General features: G+C 39.7%; 1 protein-coding gene across 1 annotated transcript; it reads left to right on the top strand.

Annotated features, from left to right (window-relative positions):
* The first annotated feature begins 171 nt into the window (after positions 1-171).
* Positions 172-20,379, top strand: ptpn1 (protein tyrosine phosphatase non-receptor type 1). The gene is made up of 10 exons (XM_017693463.2): positions 172-311; positions 443-546; positions 1,833-1,923; positions 3,918-4,018; positions 11,809-11,907; positions 12,514-12,651; positions 12,956-13,165; positions 14,398-14,559; positions 15,469-15,650; positions 15,834-20,379. Exons 2-10 carry the CDS (start codon positions 490-492, stop codon positions 16,126-16,128), a joined length of 1,335 nt encoding a protein of 444 aa, XP_017548952.1. The 5' UTR covers positions 172-311; positions 443-489; the 3' UTR covers positions 16,129-20,379.
* The last annotated feature ends 5,739 nt before the right edge of the window (positions 20,380-26,118 follow it).

The following is a 26,118-nucleotide window of genomic DNA, read 5'->3' as shown; positions in this document are numbered from 1 at the left end:
GTGAGCGCGTTAAAGCAGGGTGGAATGTAGGGGGAACGGTTCTCTAGGACCACAGCAGAAAGTCTTTTGACATAAAAACTACAACACCCCACGCAGCGGCACTACAATGCCCAGGCAAACTGCGCGTTAACGCTTCGCGCTCCGTTTGGTCTTGCTGATGTCCACGCCCCAGAGCTGCGTTTTAATTGGTTGCTCTTGTGCGAGTGCTGCCGCTCTCGTCCTGTGATTGGCTAGTTCAGGCCTCCTCGGGGGCGGTGGGCGGTAGCGCACCGAGGCGCAGCGGCGCGGGAGGAGCGTGCGGCGTGTTTCCGGTAAGAACAGGCCAAGAGACAACAGTACTGTTAAAATATCCACTTAGAAAACAAAGCCGTACTTTCTGAAGCTTTCGCGGCTGATGTAATTTGTGCGCCAAGTTCCCTGACAGCTTGTACGTGTCCTACAGGAGCCATCGGTCGGCAGTAGGGGGAGCGGGCTGGAGAACACACGGCAATGGAAGCCGAGTTTCGGGAAATTGATGAATCCGGGAACTGGAACGCCATTTACCAGGTAGGCAGCTTAGCGACCTACCAGCTCCCGCTCGACCCGCTGCTTCTCCAGCGCTCCTTTTTAGTAAAGACGGCGAGATTAGGACCCGCTATCTCGTGGGTGAATGTCATGCCGTTGTGCGTAACGTCCTCTTTGGCCTTACGGCAACGTGCTGATGACACTTAGCCTGCTGGCTAACGCAGGCTGCCCCGCTAGTGTGAGCTGAGCTGATAGACTCTGACGAGCTAACGAGTAACTAGCTGGCTGCCTACCAAACCTCAGTTCTGTGAAGAGGCTTCAGCTGCGCGGCAGAGAGGGGACTAAACTCACCCTAGCCAGCCCGCTCTGTTATAGCAGCAGCTAGCGCACAGGTCCACAGTGCTGGTTTGGTCTCTGTGTTTGAAACACTTCGACATAGCCCGGAGTTATTTAGTTAGGTGTTGTTAACGGTTAACTAGCGCTTTTGCTGAGCGAGTAAATGACCCTGGCTTCGCGCTGCTCTTCTCATGTTCTGATTGAAGCGCACGATTGAAGACTGTTGTTCGTAATTACTCCGTGAAACTTTTGTATTTATGCTTCTAAAGTTTGGGTGTTTATTGAGAGTTCTGCTGTAGACGGTTTATAATGAGCGCTTCAGTGAGAGAACCAAGAGAGTGGGCGTTTCACACGTTCAATGTTTTTGTCACCGTGTGTCGTTCGGTAAATTCAAATGAAGTGTCTCTCTGTCTCTCTCTCTCTCTCTCTCTCTCTCTCTCTCTCTCTCTCTCTCTCTCTCTCTCTCTCTGTCTCTCTGTCTCTCTCTCTGTCCCTGTCTCTGTCTGTCTCTCTCTGTCTCTGTCTCTCTCTCTCTCTGTCTCTCTCTCTGTCTCTCTCTCTCTCTCATAGGGTGGGTGCTTGTCAGATTGAGTATCAAAGGCTTCAAAGCACAGAACAGACAGTGTGGTCAAAACAGAATAAACCCTAAGTTAGCTTTGATTTTTAGGACGTAACTTTAATGTTTATATTTCGTACAGTGTGTCAATAAAGAAGCTTATGGTGCCCTGTTTCCACTTAATTAACATATGTAAGGCCTCTCTTTCAGTGTGATGGTGAAGATGCAAAAACAAGATGTGCATGTCTGTGTGTGCAAGATGTGCGCACGCGTGTGTAACCACCCATGTGTACCAAAGCAGGAAATTAGATTCTCACTAACAAATAGTATGCAAAATTAATGTCTTCAATACTTTGTTAGACATGTGCAGACAATGTGGCACTTTTTTATTGTTCTGTGCAAGTGATGTAACAAATTTATTTGTTTCTTTCTGTAGGAAATCAGACAACAGTCAAGCGAGCTGCCCTGCAGGATTGCCAAACTACCAGAAAACAGAAGCCGCAATCGCTACAGAGATGTCAGCCCATGTATGTGTGTTTTTAACTTCCAGGGATTAATGCAGATTTTTTTTTTGATTAGTAGATATTAAGGGTGAAAGTATCTGGAGTATTTTGCTTCTCTCCACTTAGACTAAAGTATAAGTTAGTGCTCAAATTATTCTATCATTTTCACCTTCCCACCCCAGTGTGATACACACAGACCAGGGGCATATCTCACAAAACACAGCTATATACAAAATAGAGCCGCATCTTCTAAATATTATAAAAATCTATTAAAACAATGATTTGTATTCAGTGTTTCACATAATGTGCTGCACTAAATGAAATTAAACAGGACAAATTATGCTGTCTTTGTAATCAAACATTAATTTGGGAAGTGTTTTTAAGCACTGTGATATCTACAGTATATTCAGAAAAGCAGATTTTGTCACAATAATGATACATATGATCACGTTGCCCAGTGATATAAGGAAATACTACAATAAAAAAGGTAATACTTTTAACACAGTGGCAGCGTTGGAAGCATGCTTTACGTTCTTTGTATTTCTGTAGTTTGATTTCTTGTGCCTTCTCTGAAAAGAAAGCCATTTGACTTCAGCACAGGGATTACTGGTAGCTTGAGTATCTAAACCTGAGCTACCAATTGTTGATCGCCATTTAACCTGATTTATTTCCCACTGTTGTTAGATTTCACTAGCGTATGTTTACATTGCAACAAACAGAAAGAAAGCAAAAAACACATTTATTGACTCTTTGTGTGTTACAAAAACAACCAAATTTAAACTTGATGCTGTAACATGGTTAGAGGTCAGTGTAAGTGATGTACGTACATAATATTTGTTTATTTGAGCTCAGGCAGTGTGTCATCAGTCAGGAGCTATCAGCAACTAGCAAGCAAGACTGCTAATCGGCCAATTTGCTCACTTTTAGGCTTGTGCTTTAATAGTTGTAATGACGGCTTGTCAGAATTAGTGACGCGCTGACTCTTAATTCCAATTATTTATATGGCAAAATGTCATGATCTTGATGGCCTTCCACCATCATAAAATGAGCTAACAGTGATTAAGTTTGTCAGGTTTTATGAAGCCAAAATGTAGTCAGGAACTCTTAGCTTAATGTGCTTTGTGGGATAGGCCCTGTACCCATGTGTGTCAGAATAAGGCTGATCATAATAATGCATTAAGAACAGAGACACCTGACATGTCTGTCTCTGCAAGACCTGAAATCTTTTACGGCACCTGTGAAATGTGTTCTGATCCAAGTAATGCAGGGAGGCTAACTTGTTTTAAACATTGTGTGTGTGTGTGTGTGTGTGTGTGTGTGTGTGTGTGTGTGTGTGTGTGTGTGTGTGTGTGTGTGTATATATATATATATATATATATATATATATATATATATATATATATATATAAAATGTGTATGTGTATGTATGTTAACACAGGATCAATTAAAAAAAAAAACAAAATTTGCAAAAGGACACATCATCAAGCCATGGAAGTCATTTAGCACCAGTGGTGTCATTTTTTTTTTCTCCCTTCTTTTTCACTCTTCCGTCATAGCGTCTTTAGAGAGCAGTGCTGCTGTGGTTTCCTCTTGTTTTCTCTCTCTCTCATTTTTTTTTCATCTCGGTCCTAAAAAAAGCTTTGAGTTTTTGGTGCAAGAACCATCACGTACATGGGTTCCAACAGTTTTTGGCACAGATAAGCCACTTATGCCTTTAGCCTTTTGATAATATTTACAGCATTATTGCAAGTTTTTTCTTTGTTCAACATCAGGAAAACTTTCTTTTGGTGGAACTGAGAAAAGGACCTGAAAAAAGTCTGTGGTGTTTGTGCCACCACAGAGACCTCTGGGAATTCCTCCTCAGCTGCACCTGTGTGACTGCTTTGCTGTAATGGTACTTTATCATGTGATTCTACTGAAGATGTAAAAATGCTTCTCTCTCTGTCTCTCTCTCTCTGTCTCTCTGTCTCTCTCTGTCTCTCGCTCTCGCTTTCCATCTTCCTCCTTCTCCCCACCAGTTGACCACAGCCGAATTCATCTTCAGCTGGGCAACAATGACTACATCAATGCCAGTCTGATCTCCATGGAGGAGGCGCAGAGAAGCTACATACTTACTCAGGTTAGATGCAAACCCTAGTCCCAGTATAGAGAGCTAGTGGCCTTCTGCACTTCCCCTATAATCGTAACTAATTTTCCTATTTCTCTCTATGTGGTAATGTCTTGGAGGAACTTGAGCATGCTGCCGAAGTAACCTAGTGAATGCCAACTTCGCGTTGTTCCCTTGATGTTTATCCTCAACACCATAGAGGCATGGATGTGTTCATCAGTTGATGAAACTCCTGGGAGCTTAACAGCATTTAACCATGGCTTGTTCATTAGTCGCCTGTCCTGGGGTTTAGTTCTTTATGTTCTGCGAAATGGAATTGTGTCTGCTATGACTTCACAACTACACAGTTTCCAAAGCAGAATAAAACATGTAGAGACTGGGTGGTGCTCCCAGAGTATGAACAGGGGCCAGCACAGGAAGAGGTGGAGTTCATACCAGGCAATTTGTGAAATAAAGGAAAAGTTTAAGGTCAGGCTGCATTAGTAGTGGCCGATATACCGTTTCAGATTCCTCCAGAAGTGTGAGTATTTTCCTGACCTTTATCCTGGTATGTCACAAATAAGCAAGCAGCATACAAACAGTGCAAAGCCTGCTAAAATAGGCTTGTTTAGCTGAATGGTTAATGGTCTGTATAGCTGAAACGAGTCATGGACGTTTGAGTCACATTTCAGTTTTAAAAGTTCTACACTAATTTGTTGTTGAGGAAGCAGAATGAAACATGCAGAGACTAGGTGTTGCTGTCAGGGTATGAACAGGTACCAACACAGAAAGGGTTTGAGTTCAGACAAGGGAATTTGGGAAAATGAAGAAAAAGTCAATGGTTAGGGTACAGTATTAGTATCGCAATGTACTCGTTTATACAGTAAATTGATTGAAATTCTTCCATAGTTGTGAGTTTTGTCATAACCTTTGTTGTACTGGTATGCCACACACAAGCACAGATAATGCAGTGTATAAACACCGCAAAGCACGCTAGGGTTAACCCGTTTAGCTGAATGGCTATTGGCCTGTTTAGCTGATTGGAGTCAAGGATGTTTCGACCATGTTTCTGTTATAAAAAATAAGAACGCAGACATCTAGCACCAGTCTGTGGTAGAGGAAGCTGACATTAGCAACAAATAAGTAAAGAACAGCTGGTCTCTTGGGGTTAGCCTTTGGCCTGTTTTCTGTGCTTCTGCTTCCTGTCACGCCTCTTGTGGCACCGCCTCTCTTAGTTAGCTATGTCACACAGTGCTGGAGTCTGAGGTTCCGAGCCTCGAGATGGTCTGAATGGCTAATGTTTACCACATTCCAGCAGTGTCTGATGGTCAAAAATGTGAACATAACTGTGTAGGATGCACATCTGGGACAGATGTCTTAAGAAATTCAGATGTAAAATGTGCATGCCATGGGTTTATGTATATTATCTCTAAATTGTTTTATACTTTTATTATAACGCTTCAACGTTTCAAGTTTCAAGGTGGCGTTTTTTCCCCCTCAAGTACAAAGAAATACTTGGAAGTTATTGTCCCTAATAATCAATACATATGATACAGATGTGAAAAAAAAAAAACAGAAAATAGGTAAAAAGGGGGGAAAAAAATTGGAAAAATGCTGAGATATTACTTTAACACTTCTGATTAAGTGTTCACACTTCTTCACACTTTACATATTTTGTTTTGCACAGAGCTTTATTTTGCAGCTTGAACTTGCACAGCAACATCTAACACGCAGTCATAAAAATGCACAAATCAGCTTTGTTAAATTTAAGTCATATAAGCTTATGACGTGCAGTTATTTGTTCATTTATTGTTAATATTGTGTTCTGCTGTATATGATGGCGTATAAATATAAATATGTACAGATGTGTCTGGTGGTGTATGAAGTCTGTTTACTCGTTCAGTTTTGTTGTGGCCATTCAACACCCAGCTCTATGGAGCACTCTATGGAGCACTAGTCATCTGTGCCTTTATTGTTTCCTTTATTTATAAAGAAACAATAAAACCTCTATACACTTAAAAGCACAAATAGTGTGCATCATTGCCTTATTGAAGGAAATGTCATTGAAAGTTATTCAAATAGCAGCTTTCAGCATGGCACACACTTAATTTGAGTTTAAAATATGAAACAGTCCACACTTTTAATAAGGGGTAGTGTATGGTCAATATTAGGGGGTTGTAAAGGAGCAGATGTGTGGACATGCAAAAATATGGAAAACAGAACTCACTGTAGTATTCACATACTTGACGTATTTGGAAAAGAAACGTATTGTTTTGAAAGAAAAATATTAAAGTAATTGTGTATTAACTTGTAATATTTTAATGCATTCTTGACTGACCATGAGTTCAAACCCAGATAAATTTGAAGTGTGAGCAGATAATAATCTCATGTTAAGCAAAATGGCCTCATCTAAGCAACAGTACTGGGCAAACGTGTATCTCAGCAGTAGATTTGTTATGCCAGCAAAATCTCTATATAACATTAGAATAAATACGGTAAAATACTGAAAAATGTTTGTCTTAAAGTTAGTGACACATTAACTAGAAGAGTACAATTAGAGCACAGGTTTGGTTCCTGATTTCTTGGTGCACTCCAGTCATTGCATGTGTCTGTTAAATTCCATCAGCAACAAATTTGATTTAATTTACTGAGTTGATAACTAGGTATTAAATAGTATATGATGCATTTGTACAGGGTAAGCTGAGCAACTCAGAATTGTTCTGTAGGTCTACTGGTAGCATGTTTAACCTTGTATGCTTAAATATCCCTCCCTAAAGATTTTTTATTATTATTATTATTTTTCTTCTTCAAAGAAATTTGAAGAGACACTGTAAGCATTATGAAACTTATTTTTCAATACAGTATAGAGTCTCCTCCACAATTACTGGCACCCTCACAAAGATGACTAAAGGACATTTTAAGAAATTCACCTTTTGGTACCATACGTAAATGTGATTTTGTGTGTGTGTGTATATAATATAATATATAATAAAATATATAGTATAATATAATAATATATAATAAACTGAGGTGACGCAGAGGTCAAATTCCCTGGTCATTCTTCAACATGGGGAAAGACAAGAACGCACAATTCAAATAAGGGAAAAGGTCCTGGGAAAGTGAAATACCCTGAAATACCATCCATCCATCCATCCATCCATCCATCCATCCATCCATCCATCCATCCATCCATCCATCCATCCATCCATCCATCCATCCATCCATCCATCCATCCATCCATCCATCCATCCATCCATCCATCCATCCATCCAGGGTTTGGGTCACGGGGGCAGCATCCTAAGCAATTAGGCCCAGACCTCCCTTTCCCCAGCCACTTCCACTAGCTCTCCAGGGGGGATTCCGAGGTGCTCCCATGCCAGCTGGGCAATATAGTCATGCCAGCGTGTCCTGGGTTTTCCCCGGGGTCTCCTCCCTGGTGGACTTGCCTGTGACACCTTAGGATGGAAGCATCCTAACCAGATGCCCGAAATACTTCAGCTGACTCCTCTCGACGTAAAGAAGCAGCAGCTTACTCCGAGTCCCTCCCGGATGACTGAACTTCTCACCCTATCTCTAAGGGAGAGTCCAGACATCCTGCGGAGGAAACTCATTTCGGCCGCTTGTATTCGTGATCTCATTCTTTCGGTTATTACCCAAAGCTCATGAGCATAGGTGAGGGTGTGAATGTAGATCAACCGGTAAATCGAGAGCTTTTCCTTATGGCTCAGCTCTTTCTTTACCACAACAGACCGGTAAAGAGCCCGCATCACTGCTGACCCAGCACCAATCCGCCGGCCAATCTCCCGCTCCCTTGTACCATCACTCGTGAACAAGACCCCGAGATACTTAAACTCCTCCACTTGAGGCAAGAGCTTATCCCCGACCCAGAGAGGGCTCTCCACCCTTTTCTGCCTGAGAACCATGGTCTCGGATTTAGAGGTACTGATTCTCATCCCGGCCGCTTCACACTCAGCTGCAAACCGATCCAGCAAAAGCTGAAGTTCACGGCCAGATGTCCACAGTAGGACCACATCATCTGCAAACAGCGGTGATGTGACCTTGAGGTCACCAAACCGGACACCCTCAGTCCCCTGACTGCGCCTAGAAATTCTATCCTTAAATTATGAATAGAATCGGCGACAAAGGGCAGCCCTGACGGAGTCCAACTCTCACTGGCAACGAGTCTGACTTACTGCCGGCTATGCAAACCAAGCTCCTGCTTTGTTTGTACAGGGCCTGATTGGCTCGTAGCAAAGAGCCATGTACCCCGTGCTCCCGAAGCACCTCCCACAGAATACCCCGGGGAACACAGTCGAATGCCTTCTCCAGATCCACAAAGCACATGTGGACTGGTTGGGCAAACTCCCATGAGCCCTCTAGGATCCTGGAGAAGGTGAAGAGTTGGTCCAGTTTTCCACGAGCAGGGCGGAACCCGCACTGCTCCTCCTGAATCCGAGGTTCGACTATGAGCCGGACTCTCTTCTCCAGTACCCCTGCATAGACCTTACCAGGAAGGCTGAGGAGTGTGATTCCCCTGTAGTTGGAACACACCCTCCGGTCCCCTTTTTTTTTTAAAAAGATCCGTCCCGAGTTCATCAAGGCTCTGGATGTTGTGGGGCTGTCTTGGCTGACACGCCTTTTTTCAACATTGCATGGACATCGGGGGCGGTGCCACTGGATTGGCAGAAATACCAGGACATTTAAATCAAAATCTGTCTGCCTCTGCCAGGAAAATTTAATTAAAAGGGGTCGTCACTGGATCTTCTAGCAGGACAGTGATGCAAAATGCGTCCAGATTAAAACAAAAATGGTTTACTAAGCACAAAATCAAGCTTCTGCCATCGCCATGTCAGTCTGCTGAATCTCTAAAAAGCAAGGGTCACAAAATCCCTTTTCTGTGTCCACTAACATTATAAGATGTTGTAGGAGATGAGTGTTGTTTTATTGGCACATGGAGGTTGTACAAAGAATTGCAGAGGTACCATCTCTTGATGAGGGATTCTTTGTCTCAAAATGTAATGTTGGATTTTTTTTTTCATTGTGAGATTAAGCGAATTCACTTATATTCTTATATATTTCTTATAACCCTTTTTGCTTTCTTTACCAGGGGTGCCAATAATTGTGGAGAGGATTGTGTATGCATTTTATACATTAGATTATCTACAAGACCTAATATTGTATATATTAGACCAACTGATTTACATATATCTGCCTATTTAGCCTACAGCAATTTTTGATACATAAATCCACAAAGTTCTAGCTGCATGCAGTAAATCAATGTTAAAACTACTCGTAACAGTATACACTACTTTCTCAGATTTTCCCTAGAATTTTAAATACCAGGTGTTTGTTTTAATAAAAGCTGGATATTCAAACAGTAAATGTGATTGTAAAAAGACTAAAAAGACTGTCACTAATTATCAGAAAGGTAGTTCCTACAACTACTGTTAGCAGTATGTGCAGTATGGGACAGTCTTCCTGTAGTACTGTTAAACTGGTGTGAACTGGTATTTTCCAGTTTATGATGATGCTGTTAATTATAATGATGGATCTGTGGTGAAAGCTGTAGGTGAGTGAGTGGTGACAGATTTCATTAAAATGCAGGAAGTTTTCAGCTGTCTATTTCGTCGTGGTGACTCTTCCTGGCCCATCTGAAGTGTGTTGTGAAATACCAGAGTATGCATCGTGATAGAGAGGCTTTCTGCTAGTCTGCCCTCTGAGCGCCTCATTCATCCACACATTCTGTAGAAGAAGGCAACACGTTTGAACATGCCCAGCCCTTCACTTCATGTGGGAAATTAGTCTCTGCTTAAACTCGCACACGTCATCATATGGGCAGAGCACAGGCCACGCATTACCTAAACAGACCTTTACACATTCACGTCAGACGCCTTATTGACTCCCCATAAAAGAATGTATTTGATTCATAGTTCTTCTTATAGAATAGGTAGTTGTGGTTCTAAAATCTGATTGGCTGAGCCTGTTCAAAACCTATGTAAAATGTTTGATGTACACACGTGGCATTAATTAAATTCTGGATTAATGTACAGGATGTAAGAAAAGAAAAGATCAGAGCAACATATTATTTGGCCATAAATTAACTGCACTACCTAACAAAGCTCCTTAACCCTCGTCACACAAACCTTCAAGGCTTGTTTCTAGATATTTCGCAGTTATTGACTAATTATAACTATCTAAACTGATCACAGTTGCTGAAATTGACAGCAATTACTTTGCGCAGTTTTATTTTTTATTATTTTTCGTTGGGTTGAGGCAAATGCGCATATATATATATATATATATATATATATATATATATATATATATATATATATATATATATATATATATATATATATATAATAGGAAGCAGATAATGTGATTACTGAGAAAGCATTCATTAGACCCATGACATAACTTCTGACTTGGTTCCGTAGCATTTTTAGAGGTCAGCTGTGAGTAATATTTGTTGATTTGACAAATATTGTTTATTGTTGTTGTTTGTTTATTGTTTTCTGTTGTCAGTTGAGAGCTACTAATAAATGTTGCTGCCAGAATAAAACCTTACATTTCTAGGTCAATTTGGGCCATTTTTATTGGTCCACTGTTCTGACAGCAACACCATAATCAGCTGATTTACCAACTTTAGTTTGTACATTGAGTTGCATACATTGAAGAAAAAGACAATTAGGTCGCTAATTGCATTTATGTCACACTTGTAAAGGATCTGTCATCAGATAAAATGTCTTATGATGGGCCTACTATTTTCTTTGTTCTTGGTTATTAAGCTGTTAATAATCTCTTCTCAAACATTCTCTAGTTTTGGATCTTCTTCTGTTTTATATGTTGTGGTTCTAACTAACCTTTGTTGTCTCAGTGACTGAGACCTTTTCTCAAGGTTTTCACCTACCCAACCCGTTACTTGGTCCTCACTTATGATGATATTCACATCGCATCTGTTTTATTTCTTTTACTTGTGCTTTCTATTAATCTAAAAAGATCTTTAATATCATCTGTTTGTGTGCTAATTGTAATCACTGCAAAGTGCCACATGAAACAAATCTATTATTGTATTTGTTGTTATTATTAGCAGTATTAATATAATAACAATAATGCACTTACATAATTGTTATTATATTAATAACACTAATGTTGCAGTTGTTATTGTTGATACTGTTAGTAGTATTTTTTTAATTTTTATGTTATAAACTTATTTCTATTTATTTATGTAGTTATATATGTATTTATTAATCATTTCCATTTATTGTTCAAACATGGATGGATGGATGGATGGATGGGTGGGCAAATGTCCAAACCGTCATAACGCTGCTGTTGGAACAAAATCTTGTATCTCCAAAGACACAGTTTTACAGGGGAAGGAAAAAAATTCTTTACTTTTAAAGTCAGTGGAATCAGATGTTTTTCCAAGTAATTTTGGGCTGTTTTTGTTGTTCAATTAATCATGAAATTTACACACAATGTAAAGGACAACAATCATTTTTAGGTTACCTCAAAAACTGAAACGTGACAAAAATGGAGATACAGGCTTTTTTTCCGACAACAGCGATAAGTCCCTGAATAAAATTTTATTTTTCACAAAAGAATTGAGCAGATAAAGCTCGTTTGGTTCTGCAAATAAATGTAGCAAGAACCAAAAACATCCAACCCAGTCATGTCTGTTGATTTTTGATGCTCAGTCTTCCTGAATTGGTATATTCCGCTTCAGGAGTGAGTGGGTTTCCCCTTCTGAGTACCTGTATGTTAAAATGTTCATCTAGTTCTTGGGAATATTTACAGTGTTTGACCACCCCCCCCCTCTCCAGGGTCCTTTACCTAACACATGCGGTCAATTCTGGGAGATGGTGTGGGAGCAGAGGACTCGAGGAGTTGTCATGCTGAACCGTGTTATAGAGAAAGGCTCGGTAAGTGTTGGCAGATTTTTTTCACTACAGTCATAAGGAATCAGCAGATGTATATACCATGTGCCATAACATTTGAACAGGTGAATTAAATTCACCATATAAACAGTAGTTGTGCAGAACTGTGTTCCTTATATAGGATCTGTACTTATTTTCACTTCACTTCAGGAGTATTGAAAGTGGTTGTTTGCCAGAAAAGTCCAATTTCTCCGATTTAGTCAGTTAGCCATGTCAAGTTTTTCCTTTTTCAAGCATACTGTTGTCTAGAAAATGGGACAAAAGTACAAACAACATTCAGGCTGTAAGGTGGCTGCTAATACCATAATAGCTATGTGGCATAATAAAGGCTTGAATACTGTTTTAGAAGAATGTCACCTTGTCTGTCATCTATATTCATGGCACTAAGTGCTTTGTGACCTCGCTGTCAGGCTAACATAGCACAAATGTACTATAGAAGAATAAATTTGCATGAATAAACAGTGTGAAACATTAGCTAAGTGGTTGTTTCACTGGACGCTGACACCAAGTCAAATGAAACAGTCACCTGTGTTGTGCCCAGTGTTATGCAGTGCTTGGTTGACCTCACATTGCTGTGTTTTGTTGGATCAGGTGAAGTGTGCGCAATACTGGCCACAGAAAGAGGAGCGGGAAGCGTTTTTTGAGGACACAAACTTCAAGCTGACGTTGGTTTCAGAGGATGTGAAGTCGTACTACACAGTCCGGCAGCTGGAGCTGGAGAATCTATCAGTGAGAGACTTAACCTCCCTGTCTCTTTTATGAAACATTCATTGTGGCACAGTGGTTAAAGTCTCGATTCTAGTTGGCAGAGGACTGATGGTTTGAATAATGAGTACTATTGTAATGCTGTAAAGTTGCAAGGAACTGTAAGGGGGCGCACGCTTAATGTTCTCACTGTCATAACTACATAGCATGATTTATGAATTTATTAGTTACAAAATGATTTGTAGTAGTTACTGAATGGTTAGTTTTAACATCCTTCACTGAATGATAAGCTAAACAGGGCTAATAAGCATTATGCATCTCTTTCTAGACTCAGGAAACCAGAGAGATTCTTCATTTTCATTACACCACTTGGCCAGACTTTGGTGTGCCTGAGTCTCCAGCATCCTTCCTGAACTTCTTGTTTAAAGTGCGGGAATCAGGCTGTCTAAACTCAGACCAGGGACCTGTGGTGGTCCACTGCAGCGCTGGCATTGGCCGTTCTGGAACCTTCTGCCTTGTAGATACCTGCCTCCTGCTGGTGAGGGTTTTTTTTTCTTATTATTGTTTCACTTGTTGTGTACGCATATCTGAGACATGTTTGAAAATCAGAGTGACAGAGCATGTGTAGAATTCTGCCCTGTACAGAATTGCCAGTTTAATAGGCACATGCAACTCTAGTCAGGGTTTCTGCAGGTCCCTAAAAATTCTTATGAAGTCTTAAAATAGGTTTGAAAAATAAAATCAGACATTCAACATAAAATTCTAATAGAATTCCCCAAAAATTGGTCATTATGTACATTAAACTGATTCACAGCAGTCCAACAACCAGAACTATCCAGCTGACAGTGGTCCTTTTGTCAGAAATGGATCAGTGATGAAAGGCTAATGTAGTCATACACCTTGAAAAGACTATGCAATGATCATGAAGTCTCAAAGCATATATCCATGCTTTTTATAATAAATTTTAATAAAAGATATCAATACATGCCATTTGATTTTGTGTGTGCTGTTTTGCAGTGGAGGTATTTTTGGTCATTAAAAAGGTATTTTTGGAGGCAGTATTATAAGGAGGTTATTATTTTTGGTTATTAAAAAGCTATTTAGAAACTGCTGCAATCCTGTGTCCTTTCTTTGTCATTAGTTACTGGCCATTTGCCCCTCTGTTGCTGCAAAGTCAGCTATGCTCCTCTCATCTCATCCATAAACAACCACCGCTCACCAAATATAATTTAGGTGGTGAACCATTCTCTGCACAGTGGTGATAATATGATGGTATGACATGGTAATGGATGTTGTGTTGTGCACGTGAGTGAGGCACTGCAGCGAATGTGGTAGAAATATTTTAAATGGTCAGGTCTTTGTGTGTGTGTGTGTGTGTGTGTGTGTGTGTGTGTGTGTGTGTGTGTGTGTGTGTGTGTGTGTAACATAAATTTGATGACATCTGTTGATCCAAATCAAATGATCAGATGAAGCACTCTGTAAGGTCATGTGCAGAGTGTTCTTGTCCTGTTTGTTCATTTGCTGTCCAGAACATTTTGTTTCACAAATACATTTTTCGATCATTACTGAAGTGGACATTCCTGGAACGGACCAATCCAATTTCTGAATTGCCGTGACTCCAAGTCTGACTTGTAGGTTTGACCCAGGGAGGAAATCGCAGAAATGTTGTTGGGTTAGAGGCTTAGTTTTAAGACTTCAGTAGCCAAGCTTTTGAATTTGATCTTGTCACATAACTTGAGAAATATCCTGTTTTTTCTCCTGCGTGTGTAGATGTCTCTGCGGAAAGACCCATCCTCAGTCCAGATAAAGGACGTTCTGTTGGACATGAGGCAGTACCGCATGGGTCTGATCCAAACAGCGGACCAACTCCGATTCTCCTACCTCGCTGTTATTGAGGGAGCCAAGTCCATTATGGGAGACACATCTGTTCAGGTGGGACCAGATACCTCACTATATGTAGATACACACATAAAGGTGTTTGTTAATGTTTTACCAGTTAGTTGAGCGGTGCACAACTCAGATACCACACTTTCATTTATTGAATTTCCAGTTAAAACAGCCATTAAGTTATTCGTTTTTCAGTGTCAGGAAAAACCATTTAGGAAACATGTTTAGCACACGCAGTGGCCTCCATCACCTATAAGTATACAAGTGTAATATCAAATGTATTGGTCTATAATTTGTCAGCTGTGTACAAATAAAAACTGTTCCCAAACGTGTCACTGACACAGTTTTCTTTTAAAGAGACACTAACATTTACACAAGCCATTACCCAAACACACCTTAGTTGCCTCACAGATTTCTTTCTCATGATCATCTAAAATGGCTAAAGCAGATATTTCTGAGAAGATTAGATCGTCCATTTGCAAAAGGAAAGATAGTCAACGGAAAATAACTGCTGCTCAAAAAAATTCATTCAAGGAATGTAGAAAAAAAATGCAACTCTTGACAACCATGCAAGACCTGTTAAACGGCCAAACCTATCATCATCAGGCAAACAGTATTGTAAAGATTATTTATTTAAAGACTCTTTATATTTAGCTTATGAGGCTTTGTTGGCTTTGTTGTGAAATTTTCTGTTAAATATTTATTTCTGCCTTTTCATAACACTGAAAAATGTATAACTTGTGCTTAATAGCTGTTTTGACTGGAAATTAAAAAATAAAAGGGGTCTGGCTTTTGGGCAGTAATGTATTTAGAATTTCTATTAATTACCAATAACTTGTAAACCTGTTAAAAGCTAATATATTGACCAGTCATCTTGTCCTTTCTGTGTGTGTCTGTATGTACGTTGTTTTTTTTTTTTTATGTGTGTGTGCATACATGTGCGTGCATATGTAGGAGTCATGGAAGGAGTTATCAAATGAGGAAGATCCTCCTCCAGAGTTCACTCCTCCGCCTCGACCACGACTCCTGAAGGACCCCCACAATGGAATGGGTGATCCTGTAAAGTTTGAGCCCACACCTCGTTTCTTCCCCGAGCATGAGCTCATACAGGAGAGGAATGAGGTCCACATACACAGGTAATACACACGTGCACTCAACATGCACTTTTGGAGAAACACAAGTCAGATATAGAGGGGGAAAATTGGTTAGTCATCTTGAGTTCAGCTGATGTATAAAAAGAATATTGACCCTTTAATGTATTTTACACTAGTGTTCCTCATCAAGCTTAAATCCAGCACGTTTTTTTTCTTCGCTATCAGTGCCCCTCCAGAAACAGCGCTTCGCCAGCGGACAGTGGCAGTAGGAGCAGGTGAGACCAGTACAGAGACGTTGCCTAATGACCAGCTTGACCACGCCAACGCTCTGAAGCCAAGTTACACTGTCCCAGAGACGACAGAGCCTCCATCCAAACCTGCACGGTCACTGCCGGAGACTCATACAGCCCCACCTGGTGGCACTGCAGCTGGAGAGTGGAGCCCCCTTTTGGCCAACGTCTGTGTGTGCACTGCACTCATTCTAGGTGCTTACGTCTGTTACCGCGCCTGTTTCCACTGATGTTCTCTCTCTCTCTCTCTCTCTCTCTCTCTCTCTCTCTCTCTCTCTCTCTCTCTCTCTCTCTCTCTCTCTCTCTCTCTCTCTCTCTCTCTCTCTCTCTCTCTCTCTCTCTCTCTCTCTCTCTCTCTCTCGTCTTCCCAATCCCCTCTCTCTCGTCTTCCCAATCCCCTCTCTCTCTCCCTCCATCTGTGGGGGTGAGAAAATAGGTTCTGCTGGCCAGCCAGCCCTCTCTACCTCCTTTGAGAGAGAGACAATAGAAAAAGAGAGAGATGAAGATGGGGAGAGAGAGGCCATCTTCTAATGAGGCCTGTCTCTTTATTCTTTTCAGTCCCCCCCAGCCCCACTTTCTTTTCCTCATACAGTTTGAGGGGAAGGATGTAGAGAAAAGACTTTCTCAGCCAGACTGCTGTTATTCCCCCCACCACACATACACCCACCCACACACACAAACACGGAGTCTACAGTACTGTATAAAAAGTCAGAGACAGTCCTTCATTTACTTAATTTACAGCCATTAAGAACAAGTTATTCATATTTCTGGGGAGATTAGATGGAAGATTAATCACCCGCATGAGCAAAAGGAAAGTCAAAGGGAAATGTGTAAATATATACATATATACATACGTGTGTGTGTGTCTGTGTGTGTGTGTGTGTGTGTGTGTGTGTGTGTGTGTGTGTGTGTGTGTGTCCCCAAAACATTTAATAGGTGACCAAAACTTTCACCATCAGATGAATAGCACTTAAAGCTTTCATGTTTTAAAGAGAGGAGAAAATCAAGCTACACTCCTGCTTCACATCTAAAAAGGTGTTTGTGAGCCAACAACTCAACACTCTTGGTCTCTAAGAATGTTAAGCTGTCAAGAAATCATTACTGAAAAAAGGAAAGGGACAAAAAGAAAAAATTGTGCTGCCATTTCTTGAATTGTGAGAAGTAGAAACTGCAAGCAATTTCTGTAACTGAGCTTTGTAAGTGTGGGAAATTATCCTTGCAGATTTTTTTTTTGAAAAACTGAAAACGCATCTCCTGCAAAGATCAGATCTGAGCTGTAACAAAGGCAAAGGGTAGACATACTAGGTACTGTATGCAAGTTACATGAATAACTTTTTTTAACAGCTATTTTGTCAGGAAATAACTGAAGGGTGGTCTCTGACTTTTGCATAGTACTGTGTCTTCAGTAGCTCAGGGCATCACATTTCAGGTGTCACGAAAAATGGCATCCAGGTTTTACTTAATCCAAATAAACCCTTTTATTATTGCTGCAATAAGCAAGGGAAGGTCTGTGTGTGTATACTGTGTATGATTGCGTGTATACAGTATGTTTGTGTGTGTGTGTGTGTGTGTGTGTCAGGGTAGTAAGGTGTATGAGTATGTATTTGTGTGTCACATATAATGTCTGCATTCTTAAAACTTTGCAGATTTCATGTACCGTAACTGCCATAAAACCACAAATAGACTTCTATGGCTTTGGCAGTTCATTTACCCTCCTCAGATTCAAAGTGTTTTTGTTCCTTTTTTCTCTTTTCCTGCTCATCAGCAGAGTCCAAAACTGTGCATTGTGTGTGTGGTGTGTGTAGGATTAAGAGGGAATTGTACTAAGTGTATGTGGGGAGAGGAGAGAGTGGTATTGGACCCCACTCTTAAAGGAATAGTTTAGCGAGCAATTAAATTTACAGAATTTTCCACTTACTACAGATGTAGTCAACCAGACATGTATGGTGTCCACATTTTGCTTCTTTAATTTAGCACATACAGGATTTACAGAAAAGATTTGGGTGACTTTTGACTTCTAGTGCAACACTAGCTTTTTAGCTCCAGTTCTAAACTAAAGATGATCAATTGACACCAAACATGTTTTGGCTGGTGAACATATCTGGTATGTGGAAAACTGTAAATTAGATTTTTCATTGAACCATTCATTTAAAGCAAACTTGCCAGTTATGATATAGAGGTGATGCCAGGGCACATGCATGAATGTGCTGTTCTGTACACCAGAAGGGGACGTGCTCCCTGCTTAAGACAGCTATGTATGTATGCGTGAATGTTTTTGTCTGTTTTAGATTAAACAAGTGTGTGTATATAGTTGGGGGTGGTCAGTGATGTATCCTGACGCTCTAGTCTCACCTGCTGTTTTGGTGAGAAAGACAAGCTAGCCTTTTAAGCAGGCTCCAAAATTCTCATTTTTATAGCCCCACCTGCTGTTTCCCCCTTACTTTTTTTAGAGGTGAATTCCACCACTTTTTCAAAAAGTTCTGCATAAGTTTTTGAAGTGTACACAAAATCACTCAGTGTTTTAATGTGAAAGGATGAATTGTAGTTAAGACCTGAGTATCTGCACAGTGGCATAGTGATAGGAAATAGGGATCACAATGTCTACAACACAAATAGTGGCAGGCTGGGACTGTGGAACTGTTTTTGTCTTTTGTCTTGCATGTAGCTCCCCTCCAGGCATGGGTTCAAACAAAGTTTGACCTAATTACATAACCTAATCACAAAACTAGAATAAACAGTCCCAGGCTTCAGGCAGAGTACTGACATCTATTAAAAAGTGTGTGTGATGTAGCCTTTAGAGGCATTAAACTCTTCACACTTCGGGTTCCTATCAGCACCACTGTGGACAATTCTGACTTGGTAAGTTTATCAAGAATGAAGCATTTAACATCAAGGCACTCATAATTACAAACTCAGTAATGAAATTATGCAGAAATTTTTCAACATTAGTGGAATTTCCCCTCAGCGTCATTTTCGTTGTATGGACTGTTGCAAAAGTTGAGGTGAGTGAGCTTGAGAGAGATGTGCGAGTAAGCGTGTGGTGTGCATGTGTTGGGTCTGAATGGAGAGGTAGGATTACTGTTCTAGCCCTATCTCCTCCTGCCCACTTCCAAAGGTCACAGTTGCACTTAGCCTTTTTTAAAAAAAAAAAAAAAACATACAAAAGAAAAAAATGCAAAGATAAGGCTTAGGCAGACGAGTCACGTCTACCCGGCTTGTCAACTTTTCTTCAGCTCTTACAAAGGACTCTTGGAATGTGCTGTTTTTGCTGTTGATGTTTCCTTCAGCGCTTTAATTCCTCTCCTGCTTCTTTTCCATTTGTCGTCGAGCTCGCAAAACGTTTAATCAACGTATTCAGGGACATTGACCTCGTTTTTGTGGTTTTGACGAGATCATTTAAAAAAAGTTTGCTTTTCTGGCTCAGAACCCATTATTTTGTTTTTGCATCACGTAGGGGAGGGGGACGGCGTGTTCCGTCAGCGCAGTGCTAAACGTTACTTAACGCTGAAGTAACGTTTATTTCAAGGTTACGTCTGCTTAACCTTGGCAGGCCGCATGAACGCACAATGTCAGGTGGATCTCAAGGACACACTGGCTCAATCCCAAACCCCTTCCCTCACTCGCAGTCATAGAACAGGAGGTGACTTTTAAAGCAGCTTTGATTTTGACTCCGCCATCCACCAGATGGCAGCATTGAGTCCTACCGCTTTCTTCAGCGCAGTATTCTCGTACCCTGCTGTAATGGAGCTGGGGGTAAAGTTGAGGCCTTGGATTTGGCCTGCATCTCCTCCTCCCCCTTTTTTTGTTAGTAGTACATTTAAATATTGTTTTGAAGCGTGAGAGTAAGAAGGGCAACAAAGGTGGCCTCCATTAGCTTACAGCTTGTAATGGCAGTGGACGTTTCTGGTTCTTCGTCAAAAGCCAACATGGATTTTTTTTTCTCTCTCTCTAAAATGTGGTTGCTGGTTCACACAGACTTGTTTTTTTCCTCCTGTGAAAACATTTTCTCAATTTTTGGAAATGTGTGTGTGTGTGTGTGTGTGTGTGTGTGTGTGTTTTGTATCTTTTGTGTACTCAGAATGGACTCAACATAAAAAAAATGGAACTACTGCAGTTAGTGTCTTTGTTGTCACTGCAGTTTCAGAGCCACACCCATGACGCTTTGACTAGGACTGAATTTTCTTACCCATGGAGGCTGATTAGCAACATTTAGTTATGACTCTCTTCTTATATATATATAAGTATGTATATCACACACACACACCGCATAGAACTAAACTAGAAACTGAAACTGAAGCCTACTATCAAAGATGCTGTCTTTCCACACCAAGGCTATTGACGAAGAATCTAGTGGACAGAAAATGCTGGCTCATTTTGGTGACTTTGGACCACCTGTTGGATAGGGAGCAGTGAGGGTCAAACCAAAAAAAAAAAAAAAACAAACAAAAAAATGCACCAGCACATGGAAAGAAGAGGAAAAATAAAAAGGTGGTGGTAGGATTTAGTGGCAATTGGTTGGGTTAGACTATCTATTACTATTATTAATATTTATTATCGTTATTATTTGTATTATTATTATTACTACTATTAAGAGAGATTATGGGCAGTTTAACACATTTCCTTCGAGTCAAACATAACCACAGAAAGGGCCCCTAAGGTTTGAAAGATGTCGAGAAACATTGGGATAAACTAAAGCAGACTTACCTAACAATTATTGAGACCAAGATGATGGATCCTTTTGGTCCTTCATGTTGTTTCAGTGCTTTTGCTTTTGTCTGAAGGTGTGCCTGGCTTACTTGAAAGCTGCTATGTCTATGATCAGTCCAGAATGACGACATTTGATTGTATGTGGACTCTTCGCTGGGTTCGGAAAACATTTATTTGGCGCGAGGTTCTTACCAGGGGTTGTGGTTGATTTGAAGGGTTTGTGGTCAGACTAAAAGATTGCTATCGTGTAGTTACTTAAACAGTGCCCAGTCCCAGTCCCTGTGCCCGGCTAACTGGCTGGACCACTAGAATGTAATGTCCTTCCCATGGACAGCCCCCATCCCCCTACTACTTGTTTTAATCAAATCGCTTCATGCCGCGGTTATTACTTTCTATTTGTGTTCGTCTGTCATTTACATTTGGACTGGCAGAACAGTAGAAACCTCTTAGCCTTCATGTAGAAGGCTTACCAATTCCTATTTTTTCCCTTCTTGCCATCTTTTTTGTCATATATTTTTTTATGTTCATTATTCCTCATAGTACTTTGTTTTTTGTTTTTTTTTTTTTTTTTGTAAAAAGAACTACTGCTTTGTTCTGGTTCGATCTGATACCTATTGGAGATTTTTATGTTCAGACTGAAAGCCAAACAAATGCTGTGGTAATAAAATCATATGTCTTACAAACGACTCCTTTTGGTTTTGTTTTTAACAAACTGGCTATTCCAGCATCACATAAGAACACCTAGAGAAACCACGACGAGAACTGCAGGCACTGATGAAATGCTTTGCTGCTAGAACACTTCTAGACATCCTAGACTTCTCACAACTACATGGAGAAAAGACAAGTGAAGGAGCATTTAACTAGTCTTTAATCTGAAGATGGGGCTAATTTAATTTAACAGATTTAGAATTTGCTAGAATTAGAATCAAGCTAAAGTGTCAAAACATTGTGTTTGATGCCATGAAAAAGACCTTTACACTGAAAGATTTTACACTGTATGTATTTGTCTTATTACATTGTCACAGGTCAGTTTGTTTTGGCATATTTCATGAGAAGTATTTCTGTATTTCCTTGAAAACTTTCTTTTTTTTTCCCCTTTCCCACCAACTGTCTGGTGGTGAGGTGGAAAGTGGAACTGCAGTGTTGTAGCAGTAGCTTGGTCTCTAAGTGTACCTACAGTCATGGTTGTTATAGTAAACCAAAAGCAAAACTATTAAAGAGAAGTTTTGCAAAATGAAATTAACATCAAATCGGATGCTGCAAACCGCAGTAATATTCCTGCTGTTAAAAGCAACACTTAAAGTAGTCCAAGTATGGGTTCTTTACAGTAAATAAGGTCTGTGTGTGAGAATATTTGTAAAATATACTTCATAACATACAGTAATGAAACATATATGTAATACTATTACATAATGATAGATGTATTAGGGAAAGTCATAACATCAAAATTTAGAAAAGCTTCATACTGTAGATAGATAGATAGATAGATAGATAGATAGACAGATAGATAGATACATAGTAAACATAGTATTTTAAAATTAATTTATAAAATCTTCATAAAAAAACAATAATATTGAACAACTGAATGGGGAAATGATGTAGACAAACAGAAAACATACTAGATTCATATTCCTGTATGCCTCCAAACAGGATTCGATCCACCAGCCTTACAGTTCCTCCTCTTCTACTTCTGCTTTCTGCTTTCTTTACAGCTGCCACAAGGGGGAAGGTGAGGATAAGAAAAGCTCTCTGGCCACACGCTGCGGGAGTTATGGAATGGACTAGAGATAAGAGAGATAAGCACTCACACTTGCATCAGAAGGCAGGAATGAGACCTGTTTGAAAAAAAGTATTTAGGTTTATAGATGAAAAAATGTTTTAAATTATCTGGAGATTCATTAGTTCAGCATAACATCTTGAGGAAGATCATCTAAGATCTTGAGGAAGTCTGAAGACTTCTAGTTGTGGGATGAGGTTTCACTCCAATTCAGTGCCTTCCTATTTATTTACTTATTTATTTGATTGTTTGAAAGGAGACTTTTGCTCCCACCACAGAGTTCTTATTCCAGATATTACATACATGCATGACATTCAAATCAAATTCATAAAGATAAATCTGTCACTTCTACATGCTTGACTACCTTAATTATTTAGTGAAAACTGTGTAAAGGTACTGTGCAAAACTCAGAGACCACCCTTCCTTTGTTTAATTTGCAGTAAATGCTGTCATTATATTCAAGATATTTAATTTTTAGTGTCAGGGGAAAAAAGCTGAAAAATGTACTGAACCAAAAAAGGCCTCAACAACTAAATACAGTAACATGTATTTCAGTGTTTAATGTGTCCACCCTTTACCTTTATTACAATTCAGTTTTTCAGAAATCTGCAACATTTTCCACAACTCCAAAATTCAGTTTTAGAAGTTGGTTTTCCTTAAGATGGAAGCTTTAAGTGTTGTCATTTTCTCAGTATCTTTGAATAGTTTTTGATGTATTGATGAATGTTACTAGTTTAGAATGCATGAACTTGAACCGGTGTGTGTGCAGAAGGAGCTATAAACTGTTTCTGTAATGTCACCACGCGTCAAATCCCATACCACTAGAACACCAGGACACAGGTCGGCCTGCATTCATATAGACATTAATATCTCTGATGTTTAAAGTTAAAACTAACAACCTTTAACTTTCATCCATGCAATATAAGCCTAACTTTATTCTGGATTTCCATGTGTACCATAAAGAACAATTTCTATATTACATATCAAAAGTTCATATTAGGTTAAATTCCACACTTAGAACTCATTTCTACACATTAATATACTCCTTTAATAAGATCTCATCATAGAGTTGAACCCATAAGGGATACTGACCCGCATAAACCATTTTTGGTCAATTCTTGGGGGTTGGGGCCTGTAACAGCTCTGTGTTTTCCCCTGACCCCTCCAACTGAGCCTGTAAAAAGACAGCGTAGTTCAGAATTGTTTGTGTGTGGCTGTGTTTGTGTTATGGAATTTTAGAGCATGTTCCTCTGGCAGTCGGCCACTGGATTTCCTGTAGCATTACTCAGCCCCTTTTTTACTGGAACGTTTTCTCATTTTTCTGCTTAAAAAATGACAAAACTCAAACCACATCAGAAAAAACATCTAAAATGTGCTCCATTGTGTTTTGGTGACTGACGGAAGGGGTACTTAATGCAGAGCTGGACCTCATGTTAAAGAATGCATTCAAATTGGCTGCTGTCAAGTTGGTGGAGGCTGTTCTACACTGTAATGGTGCCAGTGCTGTGTAGTTTTATTAAACATGGTCAGACTTGCTCTATATTGAGAATTGCTGGCATGAATGCTGGTATACATGATGATAACAACAGACTGATCCTGTTCATCTGTCTTTCAGTGTCATCAATATATAAGGTATTGTGCAAATGTCAGCGATCACCCTTCATTTAAACAAAGCCATTCAGAGTGGTTTGATGTGAAATGCTCCATTCTTGAGAAACTTAGTCAACATTATTCACAGCAGTGGTGATAGGATGCAGACATCTAAAGAGTTTATAGCCTCTCAAAGCTCCCTCAGAGAAAGTCACCACATAAAATAGTTCTGTCTGATGCCTGTTTTTGCAGTTTTGGGTGGTTTTCACCCTAAAACATACATGCACATGTAGGGTTATGAGGCAAAACAGTCCCTAAAGGAAGCTTGTTTGTTCATATTTATCCCTATTTTACTATCATCAACATTACATATAAAACTTCAGAACACGCATGTAGGTTCACTGGTGGGTTTGGATAGTAAATACAATGTCTGTATTTGTATTGTACATATTGTATCCCTTGGTTCATATCGCCACCACTGTAAAGACGTCTGAGTCAGTGATTTTCTCCAACAATGAGCCACTTCACATCAGACCACTCTGAATGACAGTGTTTACATCTCAATGGCTGATTTCTGCAGATATGTAAAAAAATCTGTTCCCCTTTAAGTACAAGCTATTCAATTTTGGAACAAATTAAGAAAATAAAAACAGTCAACTTACATTTAACAGGAAATGACTAACAAGCCTGTACAATTACATGTATTTTTCAGTATTTAGAGTGTCCACTCTTTGTCTTTATTACTACTTATATTCTTTTCAGGAGGTTTGCTTTCAGTTCTTCAAAAATACAATCTGCACTGGTTTCCACCTCGAAGGTTTAGTCTTTTGTTAAGAAGTTGGTTGCATTTTCTGCTTCTCACAGTCCAAACAATCCCAAACACATTGTGTTGGTGAGGTCTTGACTATGGGTTGGTCAGTCCATTGTCAGTCCAAAACGTCTTTTTTGGACTATTTACTATTTTTGACAGCTATGCTTCCTTTCAGACTCATGGCGTTGAGTTGTCTTCTCACAGTGGAAGGATGGACAGAAGCAGCTGTGCATTTTTTCAGATCTGAGGCAAGAGTGGAGCTTGATTTGCTCTTTAGTGTCCTGAAAAATGAACAGCTCATACTTATTGGCCATTTAGGCTGGAACTGAACGAATGAATGAACGAACGAATGAAGGAAGGAAGGATGGAAGTGTGGGCTCTGACTTTTGCACAGTACTGTATGTATGCTGCAAAATGTAATGCATGAAATTGACTTTATTTCTGTGCGTGCTTCACTTCCACATGAATGAAATATATTGCATCAGCACAGTTTTGTCTTTCACTTATGTTTGGCAATAATCATGTTGATGTAATGTATTTTTAGTTCACGCCGAAGATCTGAAAAGAGAAAATTCAATATGTTTCTGTTTTTCTGGTGGATCCATCTCTCCCTCCCTCGCTCCCTCCGTCAACCATAACTGGTTCATCCTGTTTGGATCTTAAGCCTATGACTCTGGTCTGTTCCAGTAGGGGTTGGAATCGCTCACATGAAGTCTTTTATCTTTCTTATTTACTGCTGTCAGCCGCCCCCTCACTCTGTCTCTCTTTTTAACTTTGTGTCCCTCTTGCTCTCTCTCTGTTTGCTGTTCTGTTTTTTTGTATTTAACCCATTCATGTCCAACAAATAAGAGGAAATGCAACAATATTAGTTCCAAAGTGATGAAATGATGTGTGGGTACTAACTTGAATGAACGTCTAACAAAATGAAATTATTTTTCACTGTCATTTTGAAGCTTTTATTCATGTTGAAATTCACAGACAATATTTTCTATTGTTTTATAAAATCAGTACTCCCATGTGAGCAAAGAACTAAATTAAAGATAAATGAAGGGATTAAAAACTCTTTTTTTAACCATAGGGGTTAAAGAATGTGAAGAATTTTTTTATCAGATTTTGCTCAGACAATCATCACCATATATGAACATATCACCACCATCAAAACAAAACCTTGTACCTTCAAAATGCTACCTAGAATAACAAGAACCTATGACATATTACGATTATGCAAAGTGTAACTGGATCTTTTTGTCAAAAAAGTGACAAAAAATGGTAACGCTTTTTTGCACATTCATATAGACCAAAAGAAAAGTAACATTTCTGATATGGATATTAATG

This window comes from Pygocentrus nattereri, chromosome 28 (genome assembly GCF_015220715.1).
Source record: "Pygocentrus nattereri isolate fPygNat1 chromosome 28, fPygNat1.pri, whole genome shotgun sequence".
NCBI classification, from domain to species: domain Eukaryota; kingdom Metazoa; phylum Chordata; class Actinopteri; order Characiformes; family Serrasalmidae; genus Pygocentrus; species Pygocentrus nattereri.
This window is presented reverse-complemented; position numbering and strand designations above follow the sequence as displayed.

What these genes read in the sequence shown, in the direction of transcription:
- ptpn1 (XM_017693463.2), top strand. Translation starts at nt 490, where the DNA reads ATGGAAGCCGAGTTTCGGGAAATTGATGAATCCGGGAACTGGAACGCC. An exon ending in ACTGGAACGCCATTTACCAG is followed by an intron (nt 547 to 1,832) that starts GTAGGCAGCTTA and finishes TTCTTTCTGTAG; the next exon opens with GAAATCAGACAACAGTCAAG. An exon ending in TAGATACCTGCCTCCTGCTG is followed by an intron (nt 13,166 to 14,397) that starts GTGAGGGTTTTT and finishes CTGCGTGTGTAG; the next exon opens with ATGTCTCTGCGGAAAGACCC.